This window comes from Pisolithus orientalis (assembly GCF_024613125.1).
Source record: "Pisolithus orientalis strain OTSU chromosome Unknown F5J12scaffold_7, whole genome shotgun sequence".
Lineage (NCBI taxonomy): Eukaryota > Fungi > Basidiomycota > Agaricomycetes > Boletales > Pisolithaceae > Pisolithus > Pisolithus orientalis.
The window spans coordinates 884,740-896,831 of NW_026260788.1; the positions used below are offsets into that span (position 1 = coordinate 884,740).

Genomic DNA, 12,092 nt, shown 5'->3' on the forward strand with positions numbered 1-12,092 from the left:
TGAACTAATAGGGAGTAGTTTCCGGTCCGGCAGTATCCGACGGTCCGGGCGAGGACGATTTAGCTTCCGTCACGCCGTCAGTGGGACGGAAATGGACGATGGTTGTATCAGTACTCCAAGACCGGTAGACCCTGCACTCTCACAATGGCTCAGACAGTCCTTCTCATTCACCCCAAAAACACCGCTCAGCACCTCTACCAGTGCCATCCCACGCACACCTCTTCGATCCGCTGGTACTGGCACTAGAGAGTCTAGGAACCCGTCACTCCGACCGGCGAGCACCAGGCGGAAGAGGACAGAACATAATGCATCAGTCGAGGAGGAGACACTTCCGGCGATCAAGAAACGACGAACTTCTCGTCGAAACAAGGCGGATTTCGACAACAAAGCCTTGTCACAGTCGGACAGTCGAGTCGGTCGGTCCGGTCCTGCATCATCGGTCGCGTGCACTACGACCATGACTCGAGGACAGGTAATTGCATATTGGTTCCAAAACATAACACGCCGTTCTCACATCTCTTCGAACGAAAATGACAGGGTCGTCGGATGATATTGGAAGCTGTGGAAATTACGAAGCCGGAACGTCCTTCGCGCAGCACACATGTACTGGATGATTGGACACAGATGCAGGACTACGCTCCTGGGTCTAGTGCACCGTCTGCGTTACCTGTTGGAGAATCAGTTTCTGTTGTCCCTCAGAAGCCCAAGACGCGGAGCTCCACGCGCCGTACGAAGACACCCAACACCTACCGTAGGGACGGCGCTGATCGAACGCTTGGAAAGCGGACGACATGCGATAAAACGCAGGGAGATGTGGTCAACAGCCATTTGAGCGAACACCGGCGGTCATCTGTGTCGCGCTCTCGTTTTAAACGGGACGATACGCTGTCGGTTTCGACATTTGTTACATCAGAGGCCCCACCAAAGACGTCCAAGTACTTCACGGTACCATATCAACCCGCGGCCTCATTCCCTACCCCCAAATCCACCATCATCGCGGATACTAATACTAAACTGACTGAGTTACCGATATTAACCCCAACATCTGCTGAAATCCCGGCATGCCGCACGCCAGATCCCACAAAGCGTTCTATATCTGTCTTCCACATTTCTTCGCAAGAAAAACATGATGATTTGGTAAAAGACTTCATGGTCATGCTCCAGATCCTTAAACCGAAGTTAATTCAAGGTGAGCTAGTACTCCGCTGTTGGACTCCGTATCCGAACGGCACTGTGCCTTGAATGGACCACTTATCCTCTATCGCAGAAGCCGTATGCCATGATCCTTGGAAAGTCTTACTTGCTGTCAGGTTGCTCAATGTTACGACGGGTCGCATGGCTATACCAGTTTTCTGGAAGATTATGCACCGGTGGCCCACACCTCAGCGTCTCGTAGATGGTACGTACGTATGTATTTGTCAACTTCCCAATGCAGAGAGGGTTGTGCATACTACCCATGTCTCATGCCCGGTGGCCACTCAATCTTCATGTCATGTTTCGGTCAATGACCTATATTTTCATTTAGCGCCCCTGGATGAGCTAATCGAGTTCATTCGTCCTCTAGGGCTCTACAACAAACGAGCCAAGTGGTTTAAAGACATCTCACGATGTTACATCGAGGACCCGCCACGGTACTTCATAAATTCCTCGTATCCTTCCCCTGATACGTGCGCGGCGACTTCAATCAAGCCCGCATGCAAGCGGAAGACAAGGTCCTCTTACCCTGATACCCCAATCTCCCATTTCCCTGGTGTAGGCCCGTATGCTTTTGATTCTTTCCGGATCTTTTGTACCAGTTCATACGGGCCCGGGGTTGAAGCCAGAGCAGAAGAGGAGTGGAAGCACGTCATGCCAAGCGATAAAGAACTCATCCGGTATTTGGTATGTTTAGTTCGTATCCACTCCCAAAGCATAGTGCACTCATACCTGGAAACTATGGAACAGCGGTGGAAATGGGCATATGAAGAGCAGAAAATATGGTATCCGATCAAGGGTGTCATCGGAGATGTGAATCTTCCGTATCTGATCAGCCTAGTTGATGAATTGGCAGAACATTACGATACCACGGTTGGAGGGGAAGGATATATTGATACATTCATTGGGCGCATTTCGGGTAATTGCTAGCCAAATTCAGCTACACAAACTCTGACAAACATTTAATACTTTTGAGTTACAAAACAGATTCTTTGGGATTTGAATCGACATTTAAGGTGGTACTCAAACTTGAAATAAGCATGGCTCCGAGCCAATACCTATTTAGGTAGGATTAATCTGAAGTTTAGTCGACCTGGTACTTCATTGCAAGTTTTGCCCTACATGTAAGCCCAGCTGTGGTACAGAAGTTGCACATACTTTTTGGCCTGAGAGCAGTCATCTGCCTCATACTAAGGGAAAAAAGGACCATACAGGCCTTCCAGGAAGCATAGACACGCCAAGTAGAGGAGTAGCTTAAGTATACATTGTATTAACCTTTCATTGTGCTGTAACAAAATGTCATGACGATCTAAGCGTAAATAGAGTGCCACAACTCAAAAAATTAATGCACAGGTTCAGAGCGAATTGACGAGCTCCACACTCCTCTTCATAATCTCTTCTAGCGGCCACCTCTCCCCATGTCCATGCTTCAAATCCAATATATCTCCTACCTCGTCACAAGCTCTCAAAATTATGTCGATGTCATCCTTGGTGTGCGCCCCACTGACACAAAACCTGACTCGACTGGTGACTAGCGGTGTAGCGGGGTACGCCACGACCACTACAACGATGGGTGTCGGCCGCCTGGCCCTCATCATCCGTGCAAAGGTTGCCATCTTGCCAGGATTGAATATCAACAGGGGCACGATAGGGGAGAAGGGATGGCCGTAGGTGATAAAACCGAGCTTTTTCAGACCTGCGTGGAGATAACGGCTGTTAAATGCTAGCCGGCGGATTCGCTCACGGGCCTCAGACCCGTCAGAAAGCGAAGGGGGTAGGGAAAGCCAAGTAGGAAGGGAGGAAGCGGGTGCCATACCCGGATGAATGTATTCGTCTGCTTGTGGAGCAACTGTAAGCGCTTGCGAGGAAGCCTTCGGGTTAGAGGACGTTGGAGAAGCAACGCCCATGATGCTGGCCATGCTGGCAACGACCTGCATGAGAACGGGGGGTGTCATCGCTTCAGCATATGGTCCTGAATGGCCACGGAACCTAAGGCTGTTGATGAGTTCTTTGCACCCGGCAACGTATCCACCGGCAGCCCCGAAGGATTTGGTGAATGTACCCATTAGGACATCGATAGAACGAGGCGGGATATTGAAATAGTCTGTCACTCCACGGCCGTGGGGTCCAAGAGCCCCAATGGAGTGTGCCTCGTCGACGAAGAGGTAAAACTAAAAACAACATTTTCTCAACATCAGTACATGGCAGAAGCCAAGTAAGCACACCTTATATTTTTGCTTGAGTTCGACGACCCTTGGTAAATTGACCATAGTGCCTTCCATACTATACAGGCCCTCCACAATCACAAGTATTTTCTTCCACGGTCGGTGCGTCCTGGGCTGACCTTGACTGATAACTTCCCGCAATAGCGCCTCGAGACTGTCCATGTCGTTGTGCTTGAACATCCGCACGTGTGCACCACTTTGCCTCACACCCACTCGGATGGACGCATGGTTATGTTCGTCCGAGATGACGAGGCAACCCTTGCCCACCAAAGCGGGAATGAACGTCGAGTTAGTCGCAAATCCCATGGAACTGATCAGCGCATCCTCCATGCCGACGAACCGAGCGACCAACGCCTCCGCGGTCTGGTGGAGGTCGCATGTGCCCCCTTCCCGACGGGTTCCACACATCGAGATGCCATACCGTTTGATGGATTCCTCGACTGCATCGGCGCACCCGCCGCTCGTTTGAGCGAAGCCGAGGTAGTTATACGATGAGATATTGAGCGCTCGGGTCTTCGTCCCTGGGTATATCTGAGTATAGTTACAGTCTTCAGAGTAGCGATCGTAAACCAGGATGGTTCGACCAGCGACACCCGTCACAGGGTAAGAAAAACAGTCGTCCATGCGGCGCTTGAGGCGCCGCGTGTAGAACGAGTCGAAGTCGGAATTCAGAGGTGCGTATCCCTGCTACACATCAGCAACAAAACACGAGTAAACAAGCGGTGAATAAAACACACGTTATACGGCACCAAGTGAGTAAAGTAGGACTTGGCAAATTGTTTTCCAAAGAAGTCGCGGAGATGACCGAAGATGATGAGGAGCAGGTAACTGAAGTATGTTGTAAACAGAATATAGTACGGGGGTTCCTCGATCTTGTGCTCTGCGACTGGTTTTTCAGAATCATGTTGAGAAACGCAGCGATAGTCCTGGTTGGCACAATGGCCAAATTCTGTGTGAACTGTGGTGAAGACCTGCTCGGAGGTGGGAGCTGTGAGGGGGTATGTGAGGCCGGAGCGGTCAGCGTCAGGCTCGTTGAGGACAGTATCACCCGAGGCAGAGGTCAGAGAAGAGGATATAGAGAGCGGAGGAGTAGAAGTTGGGGTGACAACCTGGCCGCGGGCCCGTGCGTCTGCTTCATGGAGTGCAGAGAGATACGAGGCAGCAGTGGGGAAGGGAGGAATCTGGGAAAGGGAAGACTTCTTCTTCTTCAGGAAGAGAGACGGAGGCGGCGAGGATGGGCTGAGGGCAATTGGCGAGGGCATTGTGTGAGTCACTGACAACGCCGGTCGTCGTCGACAGCGAACGCAGTGCAAGCTAACAAACTAACTTACAGAGACTAATAACAGCAAGGAAAACATACGATTATATCAGCTCATTCCCTTATTAGGAAATACGAACTCACGGGGAAAAGATCGTCGATCCTCTTCACCTGAACGACCAGGCGTGAACAGCTCAGACACTTGGATATCTAGATTCCTGCGTGGCCGATCCCTGTTTTGTGCATGTGTTACATGCACCTGCCATCTTGGTGCATTATCATACTCACCTGGGTACCACTGTTTTACTAGCCTAGATGTGGAACTCCCTGATGGAGTAACTACCTTGCTGTCCCTCACTTGCATATGACATGCCGCCGTGCGTGTCTGAGGCTCCACATGTAAGAGTCCAAAGTCCGAAATCAACTACGTGCGCAGTTATCTGCACTGATACATATATCACTTGTGTAAGAATGTGAACAAAAATAACACATGGTGGTGAATTGAAACATTTCTCGAACTCATCCGGCAAGAGGGTCAGATTGAATGGACGAGTTCAACACTTCTCTTCACTATCTCCTCGATTGGCCATCTCTTTCCTTTCCCATGCTTGAGATCCAATATATCCCCTACTTCATCACATGCCCTCAATACGACATCGATGTCCTCCTTCGTATGTGACGCGCTAACACAGAATCTCACACGACTAGTCACGAGAGGCGTCACAGGATAAGCGATGACAACCACAGCTAAAGGGGTCGGTTTCCGCGTCCGCATCATTTGCGCGAACATTAACATCTTTCCTGGGTTAAAGGTCAACAGAGGTACGATGGGAGAAGATGGATGTCCGTATGTGATGAAACCCAGCTTCTTCAAGCCCGCGCGGAGATACCGAGCGTTGAATGCTAAGCGGCGGATACGCTCGCGAGCCTCAGATCCGTCAGACAGGGACGAAGGTAGTGAAAACCAGGTGGGAAGTGCAGAGGCCGGCACCATCCCTGGATGCAGATACTCGTCTGCCACCTCGGACATTGCTACTCTATTCGTGGATGACTTGAACGTGGGCTGATGAGACGTGCTTTTTGAAGTCGCAAGGTCATCGACAGATGAAACTCCCATGATGCTGGTCGTGGTTGCAACAATCTGCATAAGAACGGGTGGTGCCATTGCTTCAGCGTACGGCCCGGAGTGACCACGCATCCGAAGACTGTTAATGAGTCGTTTGGGTCCTGCAATGTATCCACCAGCGGCCCCAAAAGACTTCGTGAAGGTTCCCATAAGGACGTCAACGGAGCTAGGCGGAACATTGAAATAGTCTGCTACTCCACGACCATGGGGTCCCAGCGCACCTATCGAGTGTGCCTCATCCACGAAGAGGTAGAACTTGACCCATCACTTTAGCGATGGTATCGGGCAGCCGATAGGAGCGTACCTTGTATTTCTTCTTCAGTTCAATGATCTTTGGGAGATTGACCATCGTGCCTTCCATACTATACAGGCCCTCAACGATCACGAGTATCTTCTTCCATGATCGGTGAGTCTTGGGTTGACCCTGGCTAATTACTTCCCGCAACAACTCTTCCAGGCTACCCATATCGTTGTGCTTGAACATCCTCACGCATGCACCGCTTTGCCTCACGCCTATTCGGGCGGAAGCGTGGTTATGTTCGTCTGAGATGACGAGGCAACCCTTTCCCACCAACGCAGGAATGAACGTCGAATTAGTTGCGAATCCCATGGAACAAATCAACGCATCCTCCGTGCCAATGAACCGCGCGACCAATGCCTCAGCAGTCCGATGCAGGTCGCACGTACCCCCTTCCAGACGTGTTCCGCACGCCGAGACACCGTAGCGCTTGATAGATTCTTCGACCGCATCGGCATAGCTGCCGTGCGCCTGGGCAAAACCCAGGTAATTATAGGAAGAGACATTGAGAGCTCTTGTCGTCGTTCCTGTGTATATCTGAGTACGATTAAAGTCTTCGGAATACCGGTCGTAGACCAGAATGGTTCGGCCGGCGACACCAGAGATCGGCTGGTAGAAACAGTCATTCACGCGTTGTACAAGGCGACGCGCATAGAACGATTGGAAGTCAGAAACAAGTGGTGTGTATCCCTGGCAGATGTCAGTGGTTTAGCAATGAAAGACGAGATACACGAGAAGGACACACATCATGTATCATCAAATCGATGAAGGAGGACTTCGCGAACCGTTTTCCGAGGAGGTCGCGCAGATGACCTATTACGACGAGAAGTAGGTAACTGAAGTATGTCGTGAACAGGATATAATATGGTGGTTCTTCGATCTCATCTTCTGCGACTGGTTTATCAGGATTATGCTGAGAAATATAACGGTAACTTTGGCTGGCACAGTGACCAAATTCACTCTGAACCGTGTTGGAAGTTTTCTCTGAAGTGAGCGCTGCGTGAAGGTTGTGATCATCTGATTCGTCGAGGACACTGTCCCCCGAGGTTTTAGACGGGGTTACAGAATGAACGGGGGTAGGGGTCCGTGTAATGGTTCGACTGCGGGAATGCACCTCCGCTTCGTGCACGGTAGAAAGGTGTGATGTGACTGTAATAGGAGACAGCTGTGTAACGGAATATCTCTTCTTCACCCAGAAGGGGTCCTGCGACCGCGGTGAGGGTGAGAGTGAGCAGGGGGATCTGGAGGCCGTTAGTATGGCCATTGTAGAGGCCAGTCACCGGGGAGGCGAATGCAGGCAAGTGACGTTAGGCAAATCCGGCCTTCCTCTCGACGGCGAGTTACGAATCACGATTAGTTTTGGGAAGAGGAGAAGTTATACTATACCCCCTTTATGTGAATCCGATTTGGAACCAGCGCATGGGCACCGGCTCCGGGTGACTGAGTAACCCCCACTGGTGAAGGCCGCGCCGAGGACAAGTTCAATGCGAAATCATGTTAGCGGCGGACGATGTAAATGCAATCGTGGCGCTCCATCAGCCTGCCAGTTTTGCAGACCATTTCACCTATTCCTGGACGCAGCATAGTCCAGTCTGGAAAGACTTTTTATCCACTCACTTGTAGGAGTTGGACACATTTCAGACTGTAACGTCACTTGTGTGCGTGAGTGCTGCCACGTTTCTACATATACGTCAGCGATAAAGCCTACCTTTCTGAATATCTTCATCTCCTTTCAGCCCATCAGCAATAATCTTGAGATGCTGTAGGAGAATCGGGTGAACACAGTAGATATTTCCTACAACAAATCCCGACAGGATGTCTCGAGACCAGTCACCAGAGAAAGTGTCCGAATCTAGCAGGGTATTACTAATATAACAGACCAAAGCTAGTGGCAGAAGCTGCTGGCCTGTCGTCGCCCCCCTCCCCTAGTTAGGATCATGCTAGTAGGTCAAGCAAGCTTCTATTCAGCTCAGTGTGATTCACTAGCCCTCATATGATTTCGAAGGCCTCCTCTTACTAGCTCTTGCTAGGTCCAGCAGAATTCGCCATTCCCTGGTCAACTCTAATTGCCAGGACAAAGCGCTGAGGTTGTGCCGGATTCTGCTGATCGGGCTGCCGAGTACTACGCACCTCTACCCAACCTCTACCTGCCGTCCATCACTATCCTTATGTAACACCACTTGAACACTTGGTCGTCAAACGTAAGCTTCCACATCGCAACACTGTTCTCCCTCTCACGCGTAAATATTTATCATTTTCCAATCGGTGGGGTGTTATTCAATTGAGCGATTCCCTACAAATTTGGATATCCTTCTCGGGCGCCGTTCATACCTCCGAGGTTACTACGCCTACGTGGCTGAAGCGCTGATCTCTCGCATTTGAAGGTGTTTGGCTCGATGACATGTCACTGAACACCATGAAGTTTTTTCCGAAATGACATCGTTTTATCGCAAACGCAGGGTCCTGATGGGTTCGGATAGTCTCGGAGGGTGATCGTCTTGGCCTTCTGGCCCACGAAGCATCTAGTGCTGTATGTACAAACAACAAACGAAACACATGACACCTCTTGGATTATATCAGTTCTCGATAAATAAAGGTGAGGGAAAAGATATCCCTGTAACACAGGATCAGATGGAATGGACGAGTTCGATGCTTCTCTTCGAGATCTCCTCGATTGGCCATCGCTTTCCTTTTCCATGCTTGATATCCAGCAGGTCCCCAACCTCATCACAGGCCTTTAACACGACATCGATATCCTTCTTTGTATGCGACGCGCACATGCAGAACCTCACCCGGCCACTTATCAGAGGCGTCGCAGGATATGCGACGACAACCACAATCATGGGTGTGGGTTTCCGGGTCCGCATCATTCGTGAGAACATCGCCATCTTTCCAGGGTTAAAGATCAAGACAGGTACGACGGGAGAAGAGGGATGACCAGAGGTGATGAAACCCAGCTTCTCCAAGCCCGCTCGGAGATACCGAGCGTTGAATGCTAGGCGGCGTAATCGTTCCCGCGCCTCAGATCCATCAGAAAGTGATGGAGGTAGGGAAAGCCATGTGGGAAGTGCAGAAGCCGGAAGCATCCCTGAACGCAGGCGCTCGCGGGCCATACTGGGCATCAATTCTCCATCCGTGGACTGCTTTCGGGTGACCGACTGAAAGGTATTTTGGCAAATCGGGGAGACGGGGACAGATGAAACACCCATGATGCTAGCAATGCATGCGATAATGTGGGTCAGGACAGGCGGTGCCATCGCTTCGGCATACGTCCCGGAATGACCATGCATTCGAAGACTGTCAATAAAAGGCTTGGGTCCCGCTATGTATCCACCAGCGGCTCCGAAGAATTTCGCGAAGGTGCCCATGAGAACATCAACAGAGCTAGATGGAACATTGAAATAATCTGTCACTCCACGCCCACGGGGTCCCAGGGCACCGATTGAGTGTGCCTCATCTATAAAGAGGTAGAACTTTAAACTCGCCACTTCAGCGATAGCAGTCAAAGAATGGAAAAATCCTGGAGCCCACCTTGTATTTCTTCTTCAGTTCAATAATCTTCGGTAGATTGACTACCGTGCCTTCCATACTATACAAGCCCTCCACGATCACAAGTATCTTCTTCCATGGTCGATGGATCTTCGGCTGACCCTGACTGATAACCTCTCGTAACAACCCTTCCAAGCTATCCATATTGTTGTGCTTGAAGATCCTCACGTGCGCATTACTTTGCCTCACGCCTGTTCGCACGGACATGTGGCAATACTCGTCCGAGATGACAAGACAACCTCTGCCCACTAGCGCCGGAATGATCGTCGAATTAGTCGCGAATCCCATGGAACTAATCAACGCGTCCTCCGTGCCGATGAACCGCGCAATCAATTCTTCGGCAATCCGATGAAGATCGCACGTACCCCCTTCTAAACGTGTTCCGCACGCCGAAACACCGTAGCGTTTGATAGATTCTTCGACTGCATCGGCACACCCGCCGCGCGACTGGGAAAATCCCAGGTAGTTGTATGAAGCAACATTGAGCACTCTGGTTGTCGTTCCTGGGTATATCTGAGTATAATTATAGTCCTCAGAATATCGGTCATAGATTAGGGTGGTTCGGCCAGCAACGCCAGTGATTGGCTGGGAGAAGCAGTCATCTATGCGCCGCTTGCAGTGACGAGTATACATCGAATCGAGATCAGAATTCAGGGGTGCGTATCCCTGACGGATATCAGCAACGAGAAAGGGGGATAGACGAGAAAAGCCCACACCATATGGCATCAAATGGGTGAAAGAGGACTGTGCGAATCGTTTGCCAAAGAAATCACCGATATGACCGAATCCGATGAAGAGCAAGTAACTGAGGTACGTTGTGAGCACAATATAGTAGGGAGGTTCTTCCACCGCAGGTCCTGTGACTGGCATTTCAGGATTGTACTGAGAAACAAAACGGTAATTTTGGTTGGTGCAGTGGCCAAATTCGGCGTGAGGCACGTTGGATGTTTGCTCCGAACTAGGTGCTGTGTGACGGCACCCAATGTCGCAATCACTTGGCTCGTCGAAAATAGCATCTTCTGAAGTTGCGAACGAAATCTCAGAAAGAAAGGGGGAGAAAATTGATGTAGTAATTCGACTGCGAGCATGCGCATCCGCTTTATGCACGGAAGAGAGATGTAATGCATCTGAGGTTGGAGAGGGGAGCTGTGCAAGGGAGGATCTCTTCTTTACCTGAAGGCGGAACTGTGAGGGTGAGGGTGATCTAGGGTTCACTATAGAGGGCATCATAGAGGCCAGTCGCGAGATAGCTGATACACGGTGAGCCAATAACAACTAGTGAATGTGGTGGGTGAGGTTTGTGTTCCTTTCGCTCCCGGACTAATATTGCAGGATCTGTTGCTATGATTTGGACAGCGACATGGTGATGGGGGGAAGCCGCGGGCAAAATTTTGATCCTCCGGGAATAATATTGTGTCACGATAATCTGTGAAGGGAGGAGGAAACCGCCGATAAATTTTGATTCTGATTTCGATTCCCGGTCCTAATAGGGTTGTTCACGAATAACACCAACCCGCCCGACCCGCAGCGTGGCATCAATCCGCAGGTAGTGTAGTCAAAGCGTGTCGTTCTACACTCACTGAGAGGTTATACAGGCTAGCTGAGAACCATCACTTTGACGGATTTGTCGCGAGTTGGAAGGGGGAAAAAGGACGAAACATGTGGATGGGCGAGCACCAGCTCTTTTGTGCCGCCGAAATATCGGGTTTCAACATTCGATTAGTTAGGCACGACGACTTGAACAGAAAATGAATTCGCTGCCAGTTGTAGGGTGGTGGCCCAAGCTTTTTCTATTTCTCCTTCTCTCGACGTGATACTGTGAAGCCGTTGCGAATAAAATACATTATGCAACTCGCCATGCTGCATAAAAATTCTCAGCGAGGAGGAAGCCGCTGGCGAAACAAAACTTCGGTTTTCCGACAGCGGAATATGACGGTAAACCAAGCATGCGGGTCAGACCCTTTTCTTGGCTTGCGGGATTACATAATACACCGCGACTGTAGTTCTCAGAGAGACTCGGCATGCCCTTCACCGTATTGTACTGCTACTTGGCTATCAGTCTTCGGAAACGTGTCCCAGTGGACACACGAACCAGCAGCAAAATTCCAAAAGGGAATACTCTGAGTCTTAATGTCGTCTCGATGCCAGGGAATCCCGTGCTTCACTGTTTCAATTCGGGTAAAACAGTCGTCAGGTCTCAAGATTTATTGTGTATCACACTCATCCAGACAGTTAGCAGTAGACATATTTGGGCTGTAGTCTTGTCATTGCCTGCTTCAGCTTAGACCTCATCGTCATTCATCCCCGACATTGACTTGAACAGTTTTGTTCCTTTGGATTCTCAGTCTGACCCATCGAACCCTCCTTGCAGGTTTCAAAACACCTTATAACAAGATCGGATTCCCACTCATTCAGGGTCTAAAAAAGGAACCTCAGATCTGC

General features: G+C 50.2%; 4 protein-coding genes across 4 annotated transcripts; 1 reads left to right on the forward strand and 3 right to left on the reverse strand.

Moving 5' to 3' along the window:
• The first annotated feature begins 16 nt into the window (after positions 1–16).
• Positions 17–2,197, forward strand: F5J12DRAFT_816957 (uncharacterized protein). Its single transcript, XM_051745111.1, has 5 exons — positions 17–472; positions 538–1,189; positions 1,268–1,399; positions 1,526–1,881; positions 1,945–2,197. The coding sequence occupies exons 1-5, from the start codon at positions 92–94 to the stop codon at positions 2,122–2,124; spliced, it is 1,701 nt and encodes a 566-aa protein (XP_051602307.1). The 5' UTR covers positions 17–91; the 3' UTR covers positions 2,125–2,197.
• A 19-nt stretch (positions 2,198–2,216) lies between these two features.
• F5J12DRAFT_739562 (pyridoxal phosphate-dependent transferase) lies at positions 2,217–4,741 on the reverse strand. Its single transcript, XM_051742013.1, has 3 exons — positions 4,157–4,741; positions 3,420–4,103; positions 2,217–3,365 (listed from the first exon to the last, which is right to left on the reverse strand). The coding sequence occupies exons 1-3, from the start codon at positions 4,679–4,681 to the stop codon at positions 2,550–2,552; spliced, it is 2,025 nt and encodes a 674-aa protein (XP_051602308.1). The 5' UTR covers positions 4,682–4,741; the 3' UTR covers positions 2,217–2,549.
• Positions 4,742–5,082: 341 nt separating this feature from the next.
• Positions 5,083–7,513, reverse strand: F5J12DRAFT_523648 (pyridoxal phosphate-dependent transferase). Its single transcript, XM_051739861.1, has 3 exons — positions 6,847–7,513; positions 6,108–6,791; positions 5,083–6,058 (listed from the first exon to the last, which is right to left on the reverse strand). The coding sequence occupies exons 1-3, from the start codon at positions 7,363–7,365 to the stop codon at positions 5,213–5,215; spliced, it is 2,049 nt and encodes a 682-aa protein (XP_051602309.1). The 5' UTR covers positions 7,366–7,513; the 3' UTR covers positions 5,083–5,212.
• Positions 7,514–8,413: 900 nt separating this feature from the next.
• Positions 8,414–10,500, reverse strand: F5J12DRAFT_523683 (serine palmitoyltransferase 2). Its single transcript, XM_051739862.1, has 3 exons — positions 10,367–10,500; positions 9,633–10,316; positions 8,414–9,574 (listed from the first exon to the last, which is right to left on the reverse strand). The coding sequence occupies exons 1-3, from the start codon at positions 10,367–10,369 to the stop codon at positions 8,729–8,731; spliced, it is 1,533 nt and encodes a 510-aa protein (XP_051602310.1). The 5' UTR covers positions 10,370–10,500; the 3' UTR covers positions 8,414–8,728.
• Between the last annotated feature and the right edge of the window lie 1,592 nt (positions 10,501–12,092).

What these genes read in the sequence shown, in the direction of transcription:
- F5J12DRAFT_816957 (XM_051745111.1), top strand. Translation starts at nt 92, where the DNA reads ATGGACGATGGTTGTATCAGTACTCCAAGACCGGTAGACCCTGCACTC. An exon ending in TAAACCGAAGTTAATTCAAG is followed by an intron (nt 1,190 to 1,267) that starts GTGAGCTAGTAC and finishes CCTCTATCGCAG; the next exon opens with AAGCCGTATGCCATGATCCT. An exon ending in ACCTCAGCGTCTCGTAGATG is followed by an intron (nt 1,400 to 1,525) that starts GTACGTACGTAT and finishes ATTTTCATTTAG; the next exon opens with CGCCCCTGGATGAGCTAATC.
- F5J12DRAFT_739562 (XM_051742013.1), bottom strand. Translation starts at nt 4,681, where the DNA reads ATGCCCTCGCCAATTGCCCTCAGCCCATCCTCGCCGCCTCCGTCTCTC. An exon ending in CTCACTTGGTGCCGTATAAC is followed by an intron (nt 4,104 to 4,156) that starts GTGTGTTTTATT and finishes GATGTGTAGCAG; the next exon opens with GGATACGCACCTCTGAATTC. An exon ending in AACTCAAGCAAAAATATAAG is followed by an intron (nt 3,366 to 3,419) that starts GTGTGCTTACTT and finishes TGTTGTTTTTAG; the next exon opens with TTTTACCTCTTCGTCGACGA.
- F5J12DRAFT_523648 (XM_051739861.1), bottom strand. Translation starts at nt 7,365, where the DNA reads ATGGCCATACTAACGGCCTCCAGATCCCCCTGCTCACTCTCACCCTCA. An exon ending in TCGATTTGATGATACATGAT is followed by an intron (nt 6,792 to 6,846) that starts GTGTGTCCTTCT and finishes GACATCTGCCAG; the next exon opens with GGATACACACCACTTGTTTC. An exon ending in AACTGAAGAAGAAATACAAG is followed by an intron (nt 6,059 to 6,107) that starts GTACGCTCCTAT and finishes TGATGGGTCAAG; the next exon opens with TTCTACCTCTTCGTGGATGA.
- F5J12DRAFT_523683 (XM_051739862.1), bottom strand. An exon ending in AACTGAAGAAGAAATACAAG is followed by an intron (nt 9,575 to 9,632) that starts GTGGGCTCCAGG and finishes GCGAGTTTAAAG; the next exon opens with TTCTACCTCTTTATAGATGA.